This window comes from Crocodylus siamensis, chromosome 6 (genome assembly GCF_052110815.1).
Source record: "Crocodylus siamensis isolate JL-2025a chromosome 6, ASM5211081v1, whole genome shotgun sequence".
Classification (NCBI taxonomy): domain Eukaryota; kingdom Metazoa; phylum Chordata; order Crocodylia; family Crocodylidae; genus Crocodylus; species Crocodylus siamensis.
The window spans coordinates 34,051,187-34,073,535 of record NC_143400.1 but is presented as its reverse complement, the minus strand read 5'-3'; the positions used below and the strand labels follow the sequence as shown (position 1 = coordinate 34,073,535).

The 22,349-nt window shown below is 40.6% G+C and overlaps 1 protein-coding gene across 6 annotated transcripts in view; it reads right to left on the bottom strand.

Moving 5' to 3' along the window:
* Nucleotides 1–22,349, bottom strand: part of NSD3 (nuclear receptor binding SET domain protein 3) — a 55,998-nt gene that overhangs the window by 8,622 nt on the left and 25,027 nt on the right. For 4 of the 6 annotated variants that reach the window (XM_090050993.1, XM_090050992.1, XM_090050990.1 and 1 more), the window contains 13 exons: nt 20,180–20,225; nt 18,954–19,084; nt 18,417–18,545; nt 17,116–17,242; nt 16,526–16,723; nt 15,822–15,992; nt 11,581–11,730; nt 9,338–9,494; nt 7,654–7,856; nt 7,104–7,216; nt 5,927–6,196; nt 1,732–1,848; nt 915–1,056 (listed from right to left, as the gene is read on the bottom strand). In XM_090050993.1, coding sequence (XP_089907119.1) covers nt 915–1,056; nt 1,732–1,848; nt 5,927–6,196; nt 7,104–7,216; nt 7,654–7,856; nt 9,338–9,494; nt 11,581–11,730; nt 15,822–15,992; nt 16,526–16,723; nt 17,116–17,242; nt 18,417–18,545; nt 18,954–19,084; nt 20,180–20,225 — 1,954 coding nt within the window. Of the gene's footprint in view, nt 1–914; nt 1,057–1,731; nt 1,849–2,025; nt 4,533–5,926; nt 6,197–7,103; nt 7,217–7,653; nt 7,857–9,337; nt 9,495–11,580; nt 11,731–15,821; nt 15,993–16,525; nt 16,724–17,115; nt 17,243–18,416; nt 18,546–18,953; nt 19,085–20,179; nt 20,226–22,349 lie in introns of those variants that run through there. The other 2 variants (XM_090050994.1, XM_090050995.1) reach the window with 2 other exon arrangements.

Genomic DNA, 22,349 nt, shown 5'->3' with positions numbered 1-22,349 from the left:
ACAGTATCTCATCTACTTCAATGCTACTAAGAAAGGAAACACTCGTGCAGAAACGGCCAGAGAAGTTGGAAGAACTGAAGCAGATGGAGGGATCCAGCACCCTATCCTAAGATGACCGTTCAATGTTGCCCTTGGTTCAGCTGTCTCTCCCTTTTAAAACAAAGGATTCTGCAGTTGTAGAACTAAGTATTTTTCAGTCCAATACTGGATTTTACACCAAGAAAATATCCCCCTCTCTATTCTAGGGAGCATACACTCCCACTGAAGTCACAGATTTTTACTTTCCTCTTACGGCGTGCACCAAAAGTTCTCATTCGCCGATGCACGCACTGTTCTTTTTAGCACATTTGAAAGGGACAGTTTCTCTTCTCTCCTTTGGTCATGCAAGTGTCAGTACAGCTTTGGACAATACCTCATTACCTCTGACTTCTGCACAAGTCATACATAAATAATGCCTATTTTATTATTTTTAAATCTCACCTGAAGTTGCAGAGTGGTTAAAGACATTTGGAACCCAGAAGCTGTTCCACACCCGATAAATGTTAGGGAACGAAACTGAAACTGGGGTCTTTACCATAGGCAAGAAGTCCCTATGGTCACAGCAAAAAGGTGACATTAAATTTCCTGGGTTTTCAAGCTGCAGGTAAGGCTCTGGTCACGTTCGCTTTGTGTGTAATACACTTTCATCTTTAACACTCTGCAACATATCTTCAGATTCACTGCTAACTAGGTTACCCATACTGAAGGTGGTAGAGCTTCTTGATTAAGATTTATTTTCATCCCAGGGCATAACAGTCACATTCAAAATGCCAACATGACTAAGTAACTTCAAGAACAACTGAAACAACAACAAAAAACCCTTGGGCAAGCTACCACCAAGGAAGGGGACAAGCAAAATGGAGACAGCTTTTTACCTGCAGGAATATCACAAAGAGCAAAGAGTCCAACTCTAATATCCCCGTTCACTGTCCACTTCTGTGTTTCACAGTTTGGATTACAACTGTGGTTCATAAAGCGAGAATAATTCCCCTTTGGGCCAGCATCTATTATCCGGTCCTTTATTAGAGAGGGAAAATCATATTTAGAATTCAGACTAAAGCAAGAGCCTGCGTTAGACAAGTCAAGCATCTAACCCTAAGATTTCAGATAATATATTTATGTAGGTACTTGCTAAATTAATTGCAAGTGATGAGCTTTTCCTGGAAGGCAACCTTCAGCAAAAAGCTTAAACAGGTTAAATATGCATGCTTGGGAAAACAAAAAGCTGAAGGGATTGGTAATGGGATGTGTGGCCCAGTTCAACCCCCACCTCCCTGCCCCTCTGTCAATAGAGACCTAAAAGAGCCATCTTCTAAGCTACTGTCTGGGGCTGATAGGGAACAGCTACATCCTGACATCACTATGTGTGTTTCATTAGAAGGCTGCCCAAATTCCACCACAACTCAGAGTCTTGTTAAACAGCCTCATTCATGAAAATTCAAGTTTCCCACTCCTGTCGAGGCATCCCTACTGGATCACAAATAAGAAGGGTCCCCGAATCATCCACTCTGACTAAGGGACTTCATTTTCTGGATCCTTTTATATGCATTATACTAAATGAGTTGCACTGTAGCTACAATTTAACTTTTTTGCATTAACATGAACCAACGGTCCAGCCACTACTCCAGGTCTCAAAGCCCGATCTCGCAAGCAGCAACACACCATTATGCTATGCAGAGTTATGGTCTTTACCTTTGTAACAGTTAACATATAAAAATTGGTTACGCTGTTCTCATGGGCACGTTTGATTCGCAATCTGCATTCTTCTTCATCAATTAATTCGCCAACATACTCATTTACAAATTCACCCTGAAACAAAAACCCAAAGAAACCCAGGCTTATTGTTTGCCAAGTACAAGTAAAATGAAGACGCACAGTACATGAGACAGGAAGCCCTTGTAGATCAGGCTTAGCCCCCTGGCCCATGCAAGGTGGCTTTCTACTATAAATACAGAGAACAAATGAACACAAAGTACTCTGTAAGGGTCACCAGTATAGAAAAACTACATATGCATCCAAGTTTATAGTCAATTGGAGATCCTGACGTACAAAAGGGAAGGGTTACATCTAGAGCTGGGATTAAAAGTACAATTGAGAAAACATTATCCCAAGTATGCGCTGTATTAATTAGCTTTGGCTTTTAGATGGGGACAGCTATGTCCAAACCCTTGTATGAGACAATCTAGAGAAACTGAGCACATCTTTATAACAACATATTCAAACATTCAGGAGAGAAAAAACACAAAACACCAAGACACCATATATGAAGTATACAATATTCAAGCAAAATGTCAAGTGTATGTGCAGGTGGCACTTAAACTATACAAGCTGTGACTTGGCCCAAAGAAAGAGACAAGCAAAAAGCAGACGTACAACTGCTTCTCCATTCACTGGTTTTAGTTACACCAACTCAATCACAGATATAATTTCAAGAAGCATGCTTTCTTCGTTCAAAAACACTTTCAGGGCTAATACACCGATACCCAGAGAACTTCAGCATTAGACAACAGCAACCTACTCTATTACCAAACATTTTTACTACATAGTATTTGAACAGTTATTTTATTAGGACTTTGAACAGCCAATAGTGAATGTGACTAGCGTGTGATAACAAGGTTTGTGTGGCACAGATTATACAAAACTGGATTAAATAATTAAACCACTAAAAACCTGTTAAAAGCGAGCCTTCAAGCTGACAACGTGTTCCTGGCTTTTATCCAATGCAATACAAAATGGCCAGGACAGAACACCTTGATACAAGGGAGCAAATACTCAGTGCACCGAGGGTCAATGCTGCTAATGTTCAGATGCAAATATTAACCCCTTGCTAGGCTCAGAGCCAGGAGTTCAAGGAGCATCTGAGCCATTTCAAGACAAAGGGGCTTGCGTGTTTTTCTTTTTAAAAGAACAACGTGTTACAAGCCTGGTCCTGTGAACACTGCACTGTGACAAAAGCCTACAAAAACTAAGTTCTGGTAGCCAGCCAGTTTCAGAGAGAAATGTTCGGTCCTCCTTGACCAGAAAGAAATATGGCTATCACAAATTGGAACTTTAAGAGAGGAAGCAAGAGAGCAACGAAAGAAAAAAATCACAAAACCTATGCTACAAAAGGGGATAAGGTTATCAGGGCACAGTTCTCAAAACACCTACAATACTGGAGTCAAAGATGTGGCCCGCAGGCTGGATGCAGGAGGGGGGCAATCCAGCACACAGTACCAGCCACATACCACTCATGGGCCAAATGGAATTTGATAGCCCAGACCTAGAGTGAGTCATGAGAAGCCTAAGTTTCATTTTTCAAGACTGATTTAGGCTTTTCAAAGTCTACAGCTCATTTCAAACCAATGAACTTCAACTCCTAGGTCACGAAGTTACTTTTGAAAATCTAACAAGAGATCTCTCGACTTTCCTTACCAAATGACTTCTGTTTCAGTCTATGTGCTTTGGAATACTTCATCGAATTAAGTCCCCTCCCCTCAGAAGCTTTATAATGGAGCCATTGGATTTTGAGGAGCGCGTGGAAGGATGCAAAGATGCTTTCAAATTTAGCACAGTAAGGCAATTCTTAGGACATCTATTACATACATGCTATGAATATGAAGTTTTACCATATATACGTTATAAGAGCACACTAGAGTGTGTTAAAATCTTGTTAACAATTTTTTTCCATCAATTTACTAGGCATCTCCTCTAATTATGGTCAGGAAGTCATTTAAATGCCTAATCGGCAGAAATGTCATTAGTGCAGCCAAAGTCTGTGATTATAACCGAAGCAATATTTGTCAACATCAAAACCTAGTTTAAGTTGTCTGCTCATACACCTCCAATGTCACCATAGGCAAGTGTATCATCATTTAGTTCCTACACCCTTTTTTCTTATACCAAGGCGCTGTCAACAGTAAAACTATGCTACTAGACAAAGCCAGGAAGGAGATGATCTAAAAATCACTCTGACAAATGCAAAAAACTCACAGTTAAAATTGTTTTGCCCAAACCCATCTGCCTGGGTATTGAAGACTAGTGGATAATCCTATGCATCCTACTTAAGCAGCACAACTGCAGGAAGGAGTCCATTCAGAATGTCTTAGCTTTCATCTGCAAGCTCCAGTTGTATTTGAGCCAAGTCCACCATCACACAGTACATCCATTGCTTCCTGCCACAATCCAAAACATTCCCAGCTTGGAGAGCAGCCAGCTTCCTCTTATAGTGGAAATCCTTACATAAAAATTTAGTCCATGAAAGTCATGAGATGTGCCTTCATAGCAAGAAGTTCCAGGATTGTTTCTTTAGTAGGATGGGAGCAAGTAAAGAGAAAACATGGAGCCAATCAAGAGCAAAACAGTGCTCCCGAGCAAACTCTGGGGATCCAGGTCAAAGGATAAAAACAACAACTGGTCCTGCAGTCTTAAATGCCCATTTCATCTGTAGCCAGAGTCAGATCTTCTATGCTTCAGGTGTGCTCAGCCGCCTCCTTGTTCAGAAACAACGAAGCCTGCATGAGTAAGAGCAAAACATACATCTGTCCATCAGATCCACTCCTCTGCCTGGCAAGTTAAAGCAGCTGTGAAATCCAGGCCCATCATCCTCACACTTGCCTCGAAGTACAGCAAGACTGCAATCCAGTTAGAAGAAGATTCCCACACTTTGAAAAATGGACTCGGATAGGCAAGTGCAAGCTCTGGTTTTTCCATATCAACTGTCACACATTCCACCTGGGTTAATCCCAGACTGGCACTCTCAGGAATACAGTGTGCAGTGACACAGTGTAAAGGAAAACCAAAATGATCCATTTTCAGGACTATTAGGACAGTCCAGAAAGATGCTCCCATTCCCCTGCATCACCTTGCCCTCAACCCATTGCCATTTCTTTAAGGGTTCCAACCACTTTCATATTCCTGTCAAAGTCCACAGCAATCCTTTAGTTAATCAGTCATTCTTGCTTTTACTAACAACATTGGAATGAACAGAAATCTCTGCATCTTCTTTATACTTCTCTGCCTTCTTGAACTTTAAGAACTTAAGTGTGTTGTCCAGGGTTTCCTGATCACCTCAAGCCCTTTATTAAAGCTCCAATTTCTTCTGAAATAATTCCAGTCTGAAGAGTTGAGTGCCAAAGAGGGTGAAGCACAGCATCCTTCCCAGATGTTTCTAAGAGCAACACAGTACCCCCTCCCGTTCCCATGTCAGATAACTGGCTACTGGGAACTGCAGAGAACATTTTCTTGGGAAGTGGCTTAAAATGAAAAGCAAAGGCACATGCTGAAAGCTACTTAAAAACAGCCTCTTGCAATGAGGCTTGCTATCTCAGGCAGCCCTACCTCCAGTCCTTTGTGCTATTTTGTATCATGTCATTATTTCTATTTACCGTATTAGTAACAGGGGTAACGAAAACAAACCAACCAACCAACCCAAACAAAATAAAACATGCATGTTTCATCTCCATCCCACTAAGATTTTTTCATTTTCAGTCAAGAGGATGTTAGGAGGGGCTCAAACGACTTCTAATTATTTTTGGAGAGCATCTCCCCTCTTCTCTATGCCCAGAAATCACTGAAAAAACTCAGGTACATCATTTTCTCCTAGAAGTGTTATTGACAGTCCTCATCTCAAGCCCATGCAAAGGAATTTATGAACAACTGATGCTGACCCCTTCAAAGAGATAATGTCGTAACAATAGAAAGACATTTCCTCCAAGATGCCTTACATTCCATGAGGTCAGATTTGTTACTACAGAGGAAGATTCACCTTGTAAATCTAAAGATGCACTCGTCTGTAGGAAAATGCAGTACATGCTCTCTTAAGGTACAAGCCATAAAAGATTAACGGCATGCTCCTCGCACGTTATCTTACATCAATAGTTAACTCAGCATGTGTCCCAAATTCTACCTTTTTAATGTTCCTTTTTGTCCTGAGACCCCAGCCACGGCGATCTGTTTTGATGATTTCAGCTTCTGGATAGAGTCTTTTGGTGAAGCACTGGTTCTGACATCGCTCTCCTGCCGGGCAAACTTGGGGATGGCACTCGTACTGCAGCATCCTGTTCAGACATTCTGACTCTAGACCACAGGGGTTTTCATCAGATGGCTTGCAGTTACAGCGAGGGATTTCTGACAAATCAGCAACTTGAATCTGAACCTTCCCTATTACTTTGTTTGACTGTGGGAAATAACAAAGAAAAGACACAAGGAATAAACTTGGATTTAAGGCAGAGTGTACAGAGTTTAGGATGAGAACCACTTGATTTAAGGCCCACCACAGCCAAGGTATTTCAAGAGGGAGGGAAGGCAAAACAAATATCATACACTTAGTGACTCACAAGCTGAGTCTTATTTTTTCCTAACCCTGTCAAAAGAAAGCAAATGTGGCAATAATACTTCCCTGCAATGTGAAAACAGACAAAATGCAAGGACCCTCAGACCACATCTGGTATTATTCCACCAACTTAAATCAAGGATCTATGCTGTTCAGAAAAGGCCAGCGACAAGGTGCACAGTGAAGAAAAGAAGACAGAACTGACGATTTTGAACCGAGAGCAGAGGTTTGCGTTGCACAGTTATTGACACTATAACTCTTACAAGGCACAGAAAAATGCATCTAAGGATGTATATTAGAATATTAGTATATTAGAAATTTAATTTAATAACAAATTAAAGTGCACAGCTTGGGGTATTGTGCACCCAAAACCACCAGCAAAAATATTTTTCAGTGGTTGGGAAGTCTAAGTTTTCACACTGATATTTTGTCATTTCCAGTGCTGTTCAATGCTAATGTATTTTCCTAACAGGAAATGAGACCCAAGATTCATTTAAAGATAAGTGAGATCTGCTTGCAATTGTCAAAACACTTATCTTAAACAGGAATAACCTTTACAACCGATTTACTGATGCTTCCAGGCCTCTCATTGCAAAGGCACATCCTTTGTATGGTGCTCAATGAGGCAGAGCACTTGAGAGCCCTGAGAACAGCAACATAATTATTTAAACTATCTTCTAAGCTAGAGTCAGTACAAGTCGCTTCCCCACATGCAGCTACGTAGCTTTTTCATACAAGAGAGGCAACTCACTTTAATATGCTTGTAGGGTGGGGGTTTTCTTGAATTCCTTTCATTCTCTAGTGCTTCTTTGCTTTCTCTTTGTGCTTTCAGCTCCTGGAAGCGTTTTGCAGCTTCTTCAAGTGCTGTGCAAAGGAGCCCCAAATAGGAAAGAATTAGTGTTGGCTGCTGCTGCTCAGAGGCATTTAAAAAAAAAAAAAAAAGAGAGAAAGAAAACTAGTACTTAGAAATCTACAACAGAAACAAGCTAACAATAGCGTTGCACTAAAACACAAATCAATTTTACACCGACTACTTTTCCGCAGGTATTTAAACATCGTGCAGGGGCCATCGAAGCTCAGGCTTCACATCAGCACTTCTTTCCAATTTAACTTGGCAAGAACTGTGGTAGTTAGATGCTAAAAGCATTCATCAGCTCTGTACAGGGGATCTATACAGAGTTTGCAGTTTAACATGGACACAGAACACTAGGCACATAATTCCCATGCAAGTTAAGTGGTGATGGAGACACAAACACGTGGAACTTTTGTCATAAACCACTATAAACTTTGTTTAATTTTACCTTTCTTGAAGGTCTTGTTAATACTAGTTTGCCCCTCAGCAAAGCTTTTATCTCCTTCAACATAAGGGAAAACTCTGCCCTGGTGTACCCAATAGTAGTCATGTGAACCAAAGAAAAATACTGGGAAGTCCCCGATATCATGTTTGAGGCCCTGTATGTTGAGAGGCACAGACCTGGGATTGCAGATCTCAGCTGGCCACCACCTGAAAGTGAGGAAAAGGAGAAAACTCAAACTCTGTGAAACAAAAGCAAAGTTTTGGTTTCTAGGGCTCAGGAACTTTATTTCCTTCCTAAAAACCATTCCACTCATCAATTAATAAATATCCCTTCAACTTGACTCCCTTCATCTTCAGCGATCTAATGCAGTGGTCTAGAATTCAGGCTAGGAACATTCAAGATTCAATGTACTGCAGCAACACTTCTGCTTGTATGAGGGCTGTGGGACTGGACACAACTGGAGACTAGCTTGCTGCAGGACTGCCATCAATACCAAACAGTATTTATTTATTTTTTTACCAGAACAACATTAATTTCAAGGTTGATTAAAAGAAAAAGAAAAAACAAACAGCTGCAAGCAAACCAAAAAAAAATTGTGTGTGCCAGATTTGAAGTAACATTCAAGTAATTAGGGCACACTGATGCATGAAAATAGTACAAGAAGAAAAATGTGGGTTAGTTTTTGGGGGTTTTTTTTTTGCAACTATCAACATTTTTTAATGTTGTTTCCCCAAGTGGGCCCTTTGCAATGCAGGGAACTCCAACAGCAGCACCATGCTAATGCACAACCACTAGAAAGGAAACTACCCAGCAACATTTGGCTGGGCTTCTTTTAAGCTATGTAATGCTATGAAAAGCAAAAGCAACGGGAAGGCTTGACAATCTGCTCAGATTCCAGAAGCAGTGAAGGGGGCTTATAAATTCAAAGTTAGGACTACCACTCTAAGCAAGTGTAGCAAGGGACAGATCATGTTCCAGCAAATGCACACAAACCCAGCCATGAGCATTTTCAGCGATTGTGCTATATTTGTGAAAGTTGGAGAATAAGTCAACAACTCTGTTGTCCCCTCACACTCAGTAATGCCAGTCCTCACAAAATCCTCCGAGGACAAGCTGAAATTGTTGCTGCAAAGGCCACTTGTGATAGAGCTCTGGGCATGCATTTTATGTTCAGATCTGGACGAGGGAGGCGAATGTCACTTATGCACCAAAAATGCATTTGATATGGAAATCTTAAGCACCTTCCTGCTTCCCCTGCTCTCACCGTCTCCGACCTGCCAAACCTATCGTTCATCATATTTATTCTGAGACAGTGGGGGTACTCACACGAGAATCAAGCACCATATGCATTCCCCATTGAGGAACATCAATCATGACCCCTAAAAATCATACAACCTAGGATGTTGTTTCGATTAAGTAACACCTGCTTCTCCCCACCCCCCATCACATATCCCTAAAGTATCGAATGCATCATGCTCATGTCTTCCTTTTGCTAAAAAAAGCACAAGCAAAACTTAAATAGAAAAAGCCATACATCTAACAGCATGTCAGATATTCTACATCAGAATCGTCCTTACTAATAATGAGATGTTCCAACTGGTTTACTTGCAGGCCTCCAGGACAGTCACAACATCACCACAGAAACAAAAAACCTGAAATAGTTTCTGGAGGGAGCTAGCCAACTTGCCTGTAATTTCCAAGCTTGACCCAAACAATCTGCTTGTAATGTAGCTTCTTGCCAGCTTTACAATCATTGCAATTCCAGCATCCTTCTGGCATTTCTAGGTTGAGACATTCAGGATGAAAGGAGGCTGGACAGGACTCACAGCACAACAGTTTTCCACCTTAAACAAACATACTTGTTTAGTTTGCAGAAAAAAAAGCTTATTCTTATTGGGGGTGGGAGGGGAAGAGGGGAAAAAAAAAATACCAGTGTTACTCGATTAAAATGCATTAAAATTTGCAGTGGCCTCACACCAAACAAATAGCAAAAGGAAGGGATCAAGTCAACTTACAATGCTGGATTAAAAATTAAATTCATATTTTTCTGTGACATTTTCTTCTTCTTTTGGCTGCATCAAGAATGCATATAAGCAAGCTAAGGAATTTCAAAACACATTTAGATCAAATAAGGCAAGCTGACACGGGATCTGATGTTTCAATGATGAGCATAAATTCTTGAATATTCCATGACATTTTTTTTTAAATCCAGACATTCGGGAAGTGGTCACCATTTTGTAACCATCAGACCAATCATCAACTTTATGGAACACTTTTTATCCAACATTGTCATGACTGAATCCCTTAGCAATCAATCAGTTAGTGTGCATATAAACCAGCCTATAGGTTGATCAATGCTTTTCTGCATCCAAAGTTGTTTTGGGCTGGCTTGTTTTCTAGCAGATGTGTTTTACTGTGAGCACACATCTTGAAGCCATCCTCACTGGGTGAAGCAGCCGAGACGATCAGTAAACACTTGCTACAATCTACACGCAAATTTAATGAGTCCCAGGGCAAAAAGACTGGGAGAAATTTACAGCAGCATTTTAAAGTTTTTTTTTTGTTTTTTTTCATACTATGAAAAAAGTTTTGATTTTTACCTCCAAATATTTATCAGAAAATCTTGTCCACCTATAGACTTTCAAAAATGTCACCGCATTAATTGATTGTAGCATCTTGCAAAAAGCATTCCTTAAACAACCAGTGACAAAAAAAAAAATCACTTCCTATATTTCCTCTGTCAAAACGGTAATAAAATGAAGCATTTGGATCTTCCAGAGCTCCCCAGCCCCATAAGTTAAAGTTTTTTTAAAAGAATTTTTGTAAACTATTTCAGAGGAAATACAGACCCAACATAATCACTGAAACAATATCCAATATGGTAAAATGCCAAGAGATGCAAAAACCAAAATAAAAACCAAACACAAAAAACTCTCAGTGCTAAGCAAGAAAAAACTTTGCTCTTATGATGCATTAGTAAGATATTGCTCAAGCTAAGCAAACGGAGGGCTCAAAATAATTTTTGTTGTTACAAGTCACACAGATCTAAGCCTAGTAGCAATGTGAAATGATCTAACTGTAGGATGACTAGCTGGGTACCATTCCTGAACACTCTTCGAGAAGTCAATTTTTTGTGGGGATAGGCTACGGCCTCTGAACCTGACAGACAGACACTGCAGGGTATTTTTCCATTAATTCCTTTGATAAGCCATACCAGCACAATACCAACATGGTATAAAGCATTCACCTTGTTTTTGAAAAAGCATCTCTTCTGATCCTGCCATAAATGCCCCCCTGCTGTGCAGGACAGACTCCCCAATTCCATCAATTAAGAAGCATTGCTCCGAGAAGTGAGCAAATCAGTCACGTAAGTAAAGAAAGGAGCACCAATGTACAGAGAAGCAGGCAAACGAGCCATCTGCCTTCTTAAGTCGTCAGTTTTCCTCTGGAATGCCAACTTTCCCATATAAACACGCCACCTGACAAACCTCGTGTTCTTACTGTTGCAGGGTCTGCATGAGCTGTACAGGAGATCTGGAGTAGGAGTCTCTTCCCTCAGATCAAGGCAATTGAGTAAGTTCTTAAAAGTAATTTAGAGGTGCTGAACTAGAATACTACTAAGCTCTGCTCCCCCTTCCTCAAACTTACTGCTAGCTAGACAGCCCCCTTAAAATTAAAATAACCTAACGTCAGATACAATCGGTGATTTAGCCTCTGGAAGAAGAATTTTGGGATGCTAATTATTTTAAGCCCTTTGATGATAAATATTTTGCCAACAACATCAACACAAGCTCACAGTAATCAACGAATGAAATTCACTAAAAGCATCAGGTGGTGCTGGACAAGCAAACATTTGTTTGAGTTAAAAGAGAAAAAGAAAAATAGGAAAAGCGAAAGTAAAATTAAAGAGAAGGAAACTATTTTGGTTACCTTTCTCACATTTCTTTTTGGAAGCTGACGAAGGAGGAGGAATCATAGGTAATTTCATCAACTCAGCACGATTTGATTCATTCAGTAGGTAGTGGGACTTATAGGCATATGAACTGAACAGGGGGTCTGAATGATCCTGCACTACCAGCCCTATACGAAACAAACAGAAAGAGATGAGTTGCAATGAAACTACCCATGATTCCATAAAGGTGAAAATAAAATAAATCAAATGAACACCTAATATGCATATATAAGTTTGAAAGAAAAAGATAATATGAAGAAAAAGAAAAAACGGACAGAAAAGGATTCTATAGCTACCACAGAAAGGTCAAGCTGAATTCTCGGACAGGCTGAATTCAAGTGTAAGTGGAGAAACTGAGAGTAAACAGGCCATATCTAAGTGGAATGTCCTTTGTGCCATCTTTCTGATTTGCAGACTTAAAGACCTGCTGCTAGTTCCCCATGAGTCCCCTCTTTCCCAAATAAAACAGCTGGCCCAATTACAAAATAAAGGTAACTGAGTGACCGCATCAGAACTGTTTCTTTCAGAAGGGACTGTCAACTGGAAGGGCCAGAGACTGTGTACAGGGGATCCCAGAACTCAACCACCGCTACAGCCGTGCTCCAAGCTTTTGCTTTATTTTAAATCATTTGTTTCATTTACAGTTGCACAGAAAAACGTCAAGATTTGAAACCAAATGTGAATGCTGCAAGCATGCAGAGCAACAGAACGGCTGTTACGTCATATAAAGTTCAAGGAGTCTGCAATTCCACAGCTGGGGGCACTGAACATTTACCGCAGCTAAAGGTTCAATATTTTGCTCTCCTAAATGTCTACAGTTGCTTCTTGCTCTCTACCTTTCCAAAAGGACTAGCTGGATTACAGCACATTTCCTAAACGGGTCACTGAGTCAGGCAACTCAGAGTCAGAGAGAGTTTTAAATCAGGAATGCGGGATGCTGGTAAACTGGGTCATCTGGCAAACAGCACAACACAGAACTTAAGACCCAAGGAAGCTTGAAGACAAACTCCTTGTGGGACAGGAGGGGACTGGGGGCAGGGGGGGAAATATTCCACGGTGGTAACTGTGGAATTTGGACAAGAAAACATGGGAGCCCCTGGTTGCATGGGATGAGTTAAATAGTCTGCTGGTACTTCGACACCTACATTTTTTGTCTTTCTAAAAAAGGCACCACATCTGAAAAAACACAGCTCTTCCCTCCAATACCAAGTAGTGTGTTAAGAGACAGCTAGTACTATTTTCATATGTAGGCAACTGAATGTTAATATGTTTTATTCTCAGTTTAAGGGTTCAGCGCTCCCACCATACCCCAGAGTTTCACCAGTTCCTTCTTAACTTCACACCGACCATCCTGACCCGGTCTGAGCCTACTAATGCTGCCAGGTGGGCTGCTGAATGATGATGTGCAAGGTGCACTCCCACTTCCAGCTGCCCTGTATAGAAACCGGTCCCTATTAAAACTTAAGAGGCCCATGTCATACTGCTGTGGTACATGGGGACTTCACTTAGTTGCGAATTCACATTGTAAACTTTCTCTAAGAATAAGTTAAGGAACAGTGAATATACAGGACTGGAAATTTTAATCTATGCAATACTCATATGTTTCTTGTTAACAGAAAGTATAGTCTTGTGCAGAGTTAGGGCTCAGCTTCCAAGCAGCTGTATATCCAGCTACAAAATTACACCACTGTCAAAACGAAGTCAATTGAAGGAGGTAAGGACTTCTCCCCTCTACCCTGCTTTTATTTATTTTTTTCATAAAGCAGCAGGCACGCCAGGTCTGCACCTCCATTCTCTCTGATGCAGTCATGGTAACAGCAGGGGAGGCTCTCTCTAAACTACTGGGCAATGACTACGCAAGTCTGGAAGCCTAGCCCAAAATTCTGCTTTCTGCTGTGCGTGCTGAGTAAAATCCAAATACTTGCTGAGGAACAGCTTGGGTTCCCCACCTGTAGGATAACAGTATTAACCTCACAGACAGAGAAGCTGCTTAGGTTTTGTGTTTGTGTAGCATTGAACACGTGGACAACACCTTGGAAAACAGCACTCAAGGGCTTTACTGTGATAAGCACCAAAATGGCCAAGTCCTGACAAAGTCTATGCACTGTGACTCCATAAATACAAATACCACGTAATACGAAATAGCTGAATATCCTGGTACCAGAGCTTAAAAATGGTACGCAGAGCAGACAACTGCAACAGACTACAGGCGCTCCCCAGATTAACCAGTGATCCTCCATTCTGGAAGCATATAATTAAATTTCATTACAATCCCAGTCAAAGCACAGAGCCCTTCATATGTAGCAACTGACAGACCATCTAAACTTAACGCCTTTACGTAAACCTGTTCCAAGCAGTGCCTAGACCCGAATGACCTACCTCTTCATGCACAAAGCAAAGCAGCAACAGTTGAAGGCAACTGTAAGTTCCCCTCAACTAAATCTTTCATCTCAGAGTGAAGCTGTTGCTGGACTTTTTAAGAGGAATATCTAGGATGACTGCTCAGTCATCAATAGAAAGTCTCAGAAGCTGGTTCTTCACACTCCTGTACCCGAGTCCAGCATCAGACTAGTCCTAAGCAACTGGCATAAAATCTTGAAGTTTAGTTTTACCCATTTGCTCTACCTACAGCAGGATTTTGTTCCAGCACATTATCAGCTGACAACATTATGCAAGACTTTTTCCTCCTCCTGTGTTTTTCCTGCACATTTGGTCATAATTGTTTGTTAAACTCTTAATGTAAAGAGCAAGCTAGAAATAGTTGTCAACACTTATGGGTGTCTAACAAAAGCACCTCTGGATACATATACACAGGTTTTTGTTGCTTATAAAATTCAGAAATAGGATAATTAGAATCGTTTAGGTGGTATACTTTTACATACACTAATGAAATCAGAATCAAAATTAATGTTAAATCAAGACATTATCTAAAAACTTAGCAATACAAGATCGTAAAAACCACATGCTACAATCATAGGTTGGCATGTGTGTATGCTCGTGCCATGCCCAACGTGACTTCACCCAACACATACACTGCTTAGGGAACTGTCCCAAAATACTAAGACAGGCTGATTTATGGAAAAGCACTGAACCATGTTGCAAGCACCTTTGGACCACACCCTTGGAGAGCCCCTCTCAGGCTCAGCGTTCTAAAACTTACTGTTTCCCTCTGAGCCTCTGGACGCCATTTCTCTGGAAAAAATTAGATGCATTTAAAAGGGCAAGAACTTTGTCTCCATTTACCTTGATCCTCTGCGACTGCTCCTGCACTCTACTTCTGAACAGGGAGAGCACCTGACTCTGGCTCCCTCACCCTTTTCCTAGGTCCTGTATCTACTGCTCTGTTCTTGCACATGCAGGTGGATTTCAAAGCCACCGTGTACTTCACCTCCTTTACTAGCGAGTCTCGAACTGCTGAAACACATGATGCACTGAGTGCAAACTTTCTGAAGTACTGCGTGGGTATTTTCATACATTACTCACTCTCTATAGCTCCAATTGATTCTCACACCCTTCACAGAACACGGTAGAGAGATTTCTGCATTGTGCTTTTTAACCCAAAGTAAAATAAAGTGAGTGGAACGTTTTATCTTGCCTTCTGCCAGAAGTTCAAGTTAAGCAACTGACAAGCTTGCTCTGGTGTCAAAGGCAAAGAAAAATAATAGCTGAAGCAAATGGAAAACTACCTTCTTATCAGTGTTTTATTTATTTAGGTGGCACTGGGTGTAGTACTCTTTCAACACAAACACAAAACAAAAAAGAAAGTCTCAAACTTAATGGGAGCTAGATGTAAAAAAAGAAATAAATTCTCTAGGCCTTAAACAAATATCATCTATCAGCTAAAAGATGCCTCATTAGTTGCAGTTCATAATGAGGCTGAAGAGGCAGTAAAACAATACTATAACATGCTCAGTTGCAACTGGGGACTCTATATCTACTGGTTTTGCCAACTGGCAATATATGGATGTCTTCTCAGCACCTCAAATTTGTGTGTTAATACCATACGTTAAAGGCCAAAATAGGTACGTGACAATCTAGTGAGGAATAAATGAAAAATCACGTGCACTTCCTATCCCCCAAAACCCAAGAGGAAGCATGAAAATCAAGGAGCCCCGAGAGGGGAAAAAATGTTACTTGGTAAGATATCCCAGTTTATTCATTTAACTGTACCAATGACCATACCAGCTATTAAATGGAAGGAAAAAATAGTACTGCTCACCTCTTGCACAAACGAAACAAAAGCCTACATTTACAGCTGATGAAGAGTGATTCCTTTTGGAATGGTTACTACAGATGAGAATGTGGGATGACACAAACAAGCTTCCTGCAGCAATACAGCCATCTCCTGAGTGATAGGCAATGGGACATCTCAAACATCTCACCATACGACCTGTTTAATATAAATGCAAAAAAATGTACCATGTCACAGTGGAATTAGGATATGACAGAATACACCACGGAGGGATGCAACTTTGGTGTTATTCTCCCATCAGAAAACTCCTGTTAACTTTGATGTGGGGGGTGTTCAGCTTACATGACGAGAAACCCCACTTGGTTCTAACCATTCTAACAGTGGTGGTTTTGACTGCTGCTGCATAGCCGTTGCCGTCTACCTGCTTAAAATGTATTTCAGCCGTGTGTACACTTGACCAGATGTTGAAACTGAATGCCAGAGGCTTAGCAGCCAAACGAGTCCAAATACCACAGAAACTATTTTGATGCGTCAAGCAGCTGCTGTTAACACAGCCCCATCAAAACCGAACTGTTTCACAAATAAACCAATGTACCAATGGCCAAACTAAACACGAAAACCTTAGTAATACATGTCCTCACCCTGCCTACTGTATCATTATTTTCTGCTCCTCATTTCATCATCATAAGTTGCAGTTTCCCGATACTGCCTGAACCTAACTGCGTTCTCACCTTTACTTGCTTTGTGGATGTCCTTATCCATGGAGCAGGCAGTACAGCAATGCTGTGGGCAACGAAATCCTCGTGACTCAAAGACAGCAGTGGCAAACTTACGAACACAGGCCTCATGATAAAATTTACCACAGGTGCTGACAGAACACCGCTTCACATCTTTGCCAGGAATCTTGCAGGAAAAGCATGTATGTTCGCCTTTTAGGAAAAGAAAGGAAAAAGATGTAAAAAGTTAACATTCATTATTTTCTGCGAGGCAAGTTTGCAACTTGAGCAGACAATCAAGTCCCCAAAGTTAATGTAATGAATACACCCCTCGCTACATAACTAATCATGTAATACTATGGCATATATTAATCGTCTGATCGGTATTACCCCAAGTCAAGCTTGGAGCTCTCTTGTGCTAAGTGCTACACAAAGGCAAAACACGACAGAGCCTCTGCCCTGAACCGCTAGCCACTTTGTCTTAGGGGAAATCAAGGAGAGATTAAGAGGCTGTCCTTGAACTTTATTTACTGAGGAATGGTTACTAAAGCTTCCTCCAACCATTGTAATCAATAATCCTCACTCAGGCGCAGCAATGCATTTACCATTTTTACATTCTGTGCAGACAAACTTCCCATCAGGTATTGATGTCAGCCCCAGGCACTCCATGTGAAAGACACTGCAGCATTCTCCTTCACAGGACACCAAAGACTCACCAGAGCTCTCGCAGATCTTAAAACAGACAGGAAGGGAAAAGATAAAGCAGCTGAAATGATTTAATACAGGCAAGTCACAGAGCTGAAAACAAAGGCAATACACACTGGCTGAAGCCTCATCCTACTATGAGGCTCCTGACTTCAGAACAATACCAGGATTGTTGGCCAAAACCCCTCAACAGATCTGCTGATATTGAGTGGAGGATTCTTTCAGCAGTGGCCGAATCTGTTCCCTCTAACAAGGTACAGGCAGTCCTCAACTTGCAACGTTTAGAGTTACAACGTTTTGGACTTACGTTTAGAAACTGACGCCGTTTCAACTTTATGACGTCAGTTTCAACTTTACAACGCTCGATCTGATGTGACACCACGCCAGCGAACAAGTTCGCTACGACACTCATCTCCCTGGAGAACATCCGTCCAAACTGCCTTGGACGCTGCCGTTAAGAAAGCAGACAAGACTCCAGAAAAACCTGCAGCCGAGACTCCAGCCAAGAACCCTTCAAAAAGTCCAACTTTCAAAAAGTCCAGCAAAGTCACCTCAAAGAAGTCCTTTCCAATCAATGTTGCTATTTACAATATAAATACATTAATGCAGGTATATTACTCATCCAGAATTGATAGAGTACAAAATTCTGGGGTATTTTTGGTGAAAATAAGGTATCCGGTCTTGGTTCAGGAACCAAGCCCCCATTTATAACATCGTTTCTTATAAGAAAATTGGTTCCGAGTTACAATGTTTCGACTTAAGACCCAACTGCCTCATAAGTCTGAGGACTGCCTGTACTCCCATTCTTAATAAATTAAGTTAGCATCCACCCTTTGGTAGTCTTTTGGATTCAGATGTAAACCTCAACTCTTACACATGCCTGCATCTCCTATTGGCCTGAATGCTTTAAAATAGGTTTCACTTGGTTTTACTCTGAAAGACTTTAGGATCTTCACAGAGAAGATAACACAGCATCTTGTTTATTTAGTGCCACTAGCCAGTAGAGACTAGACTGCGTCTTCCATGAACTTAGGCTTGTTAACGTACACAAACCATTCCCAGACTTTCTATCTTTTTCAGGATATCCAGTGTCAAATTAACAGACTTGCTCAAAACACAGCTGCGTAATTTTGAAAAGGTTTCTACTCTGGTAGAAGACCTATCATTTGAGGATGCATCTGTTTACTAGGATGCCACCTACCTGACAAACCGTATCCTTCTTATTTGTTCCAGTGCCTCTTCTTGATAAGCTAGAATCTACTGACTGCACATCAGAAGCATCAGCATCTGCAGCAGCCGATGGGCTGTCTGAGTTTTTTCCAAAGCTACCCTACAAAGGAAACACCCAAAACCATTCTAAAGCAATCCGCTTCCAACAGATTAAAGGCAACAGTAAGTCAGAATTGATTAAAAGGTGTAACGTATATATGAAGGTTTTGACCATTATTAGAAAGCCTATGGACCTCCCTATAGTGACTCAATAGTTTGCGTCCCAATCAACACATGTCCTGGGTCAGGACTGGGTGGGTGGGTGGGGGAAAATACATAGTGATGTCCAAGTCCCCGACCCACCTTATGAAACTCTCCATTGCCACAACGTTCCCCATTTTCAAAAAAGCAAAACAATTCTGAATGTGTCTATCAGGTTACTCACCTATTCATAGCCTGCAGCCTTAATTATTTCTATTTGTCCATTCAATAAACTACAAAATCTGCATGCAAAACATTACACATTTACCTGCAGATCATTCAGTCCTCTGGAATCAGAGTCAGACGTATCTCTGTACACTGAGCTAGTCAGTTCTACATCAGTTGAGGCACGACTCCTTTTCTTTAGAGGTTTACAAGAATCTGAAATCTCGCTGGCACCTTAACACAACATACTGAAATTAATCCCAAAATATTGCTTGCAATTTCTTTTTAATTGTTAAATCCCTAAGAGAGAAATAGCTGAGAGAGAAGCCTTTGCAAGCAACACACTTGGCCTCACACCTTCAAGTCTACCACTCTGGCCAGAACACAAAATCGTTCTGTCAACAGCTTCCAAGTCTCATTTAATAGAACAAATTAAAACTTCTCCATAACTGCTGCACAGGGTGACATCCTGAAACAATGTACCAAATTACTACTTCCCAGGGAAGGATAAAGCCAGCTGGGTTACCAACCCATCATTCATCTTACAACCATTACTGTGAAGAAACGTCTTCATTTTAATCAATTCAGCATTTATGAAACTCAAGAGTTTCATAAACTTCAACTTGGAGTACTTTGAATCACAGAGTGAAAAGTTTAAAGCAGACCAAGAATACATACTAAGTGTATCTACATGTGAAATTAGCACACCTGAATAAACTCTGCCACAGTTTGTGCCAGAGCTCATTGCTCCCGGGCGACAGCATTTACAAGTAGGCCTGAGACGGTAGCACCTTGAGCCAGGGCATTACAGACCCAGCTGGCAGGGAGCCCAGGGGGTCAACCTGCCAGTCTGGAGCTTCTCCGCCCCAGCTTAACATGGTGTGGAGGGGCTGGCTGGGGCACAAGGGTGCTACTGGTGTGGGGCAAGCCCCCTGCACTGGAGCATCCTTCTGTCTCAGCCAGCCCCCACCACTGGCTACACATATGTTGTGACACATTAAATAACTCTGCCATAGGATGGTACTTGTGTTGGGCATTACTATCCTATGGCAAAAGTTCATTAGTTTATTCCAGCCTAGTGGCAGGCAGTGATGCTTTACTGTGGAGCTAATTAGTCAACTCCACAGTAAAGCATGTACGTAGATGCCCCCACTGTCTTCTAAACTAGCCTTACCAATAAGCATCTTCATAGGAGAAAGAAACATCACTAGCAAACATCAGGGGGATTACTGAGTTTGCACCGACTGAGAGCTACCAGCAAGTCAGGGTGACTGGCTTGTAGACCTGGCATTAATAGCTAATATTTGTTTTTAGATCAGTCAAACTCACCTTTCTGTAATCCAGTCTTCACTGCTGTCTGTGGAACCATTTCAACCTGTTTGAATAGGAAAATCCAGAGTTAACAGAGGAATTTCCCCCCCTAGTATTAAAAAGAAAACAACAATTAAGTTTAAGTGATTAGCATATCTGAACTCAGAGGCAGTCTGTCAGTCCCCTTCTCAGCGTGAGCCTTCTGTCCTGTTGGGATATAATCCTAGCTGCCTAGGCTGAACACCAGGTGCCAAGGCAGCCGTATGTGCACTAGCAGCAAGTCCTTTCCAGCGATTCTCTTTGTGCATGAAGATGAGAGGAAAAAAACTTTATCCGTGTCCAGCAGGCAGGAGAGGGGTTCGGTTTGGCAGCCAATCCTAGCGCTGTTGTAAAACCCCACACCTGCATAAGTACACATTTACCTTAACAGGCATGACACTCAGGTTAGCGAGACAATGTGTTGCCATTTTAAGGCACTTCCACCAAGCATGCACGCTTTTGCTTCTGAGAATATGGACCTTTTCTCTGTACAGAGTGCTGCAAGGACCATAAAGGTGAGGATGTGGACTTCATATAGAACACTGTAGAGCTCTATACAGCTGGAGATTCAACATCAGTACGAACTGAAGTCGACAAGTTTATGGTCTTGGAAAAGCATTTCAAGTTCTTGGTCCTACATCGGAGGGATGAGATTAGAAATCGTTCTGCCATCATACATGTAACACACGGAAATTTGGTGACTACCAAAATTAAATGAAGCAGCTTGTCTCTTAAGATCCTGGTTTTTAGGTTAAGGATTGCAAGTTATTTCTTACAATGTGGTTACATATGCATGTAGAAACACATTTAGTAAATATTTAAGGATTATTCTATATTTTTTTTAAAAAATATTTTATTTTGTTGTACAATAGGTAAAAACATACAATAGAAGGATTTGTATAGGATACATTTTGTAATACAAATATAAAATCTAAACAATCACTTATTTCTCTACTACTCACTGTAACAGTAGCATTAACATTTTGTTTTTCCCCCATTTATTATACTCATTCCAGTTATAATTTTAAACCAAGTGGTTGCAAACTGAATTTGACTCAGCTGCAAGAAAACTCGACTCTGGATAACAAATATTGTTGCGTCATTTTAAGAAGTTACTCAGATTTTTAAAATATAACTTAATACATTCAAGGTTATGCGCATTACAGTGCATCTCTGATTATTTTAAGTTTTTAGTTTTATACTTTTCCTGAGAAAAGCAACTCCATGTTCATAGTCTTAGTTAGCTACATAATATAAAGCAAGCATAGCTAATTGGGACCCAAGAAGTTTATATTGTTGGTTCTTGTACCTTTTTTAAATTAAGGTAAATGCAGAAGGGTTTGTTTAAAAAAAAAAAAAAATAAGGAAGTTGAAACGCCTCACATCAAGATTTTCAAGGAACTATACTTAAACACATTTAGGTTGTGTTTAAGTTTCAGTGAGAAACGTACACTTTGTAGTTAAAAATATGTTCTTCTGCCTTTATTGGCAACCCAAACACAGATCATGGTAGCGCACAAGAAGCAAACCATGGAACACAGAAGTGACTAGGTCTGTTTTCAAACTCTAAAAGGTAAATGAAACAAAATAAAGCATTAATTTAAAACAGAGATAAAAAAGGAGAGAAATAATCCTATTATAAGGTTTAAAAAAAAAAACCCCAAAAAACCCAAAAACCCAAACCTTTAACTCAGCTGTCCCTTTAAAAAAAAAAAAAAAAGTGCCCTTTGGAAAGAGCTACATAAGAGAAATGTCCATTATACAAAATTCTTAGGTTTCACGGGTAAATTACTTTACAGTTTAAAACTGGGGGGAGGAGGGGAAAATCAAACGTGCCCAAGGAAAAGAACCAACAATTTTGACAAATTTGTTAAAAAAATATTATTCCTTTTTAAAATTAAATTACATTGCCCATTCAACTTGCCTCAGTCTCCACTCAGAACTTTCTATTTTAAAAAAAGAAGCAACAACATTTGTCTGTCTGACATCCAAATTAAACAAGTGCCCTATACATGTTAGTTCTACTAAAAGAAAAAGAAAAAAAAAAAATCAATCCCAGAAGACCTGTTTTCTGTCTGCCAATATAAAAATCGTATTAATCATTTGTAAGCTAAATTCAAATCGTCGCGAGTTCATTTTCCAATGGTCA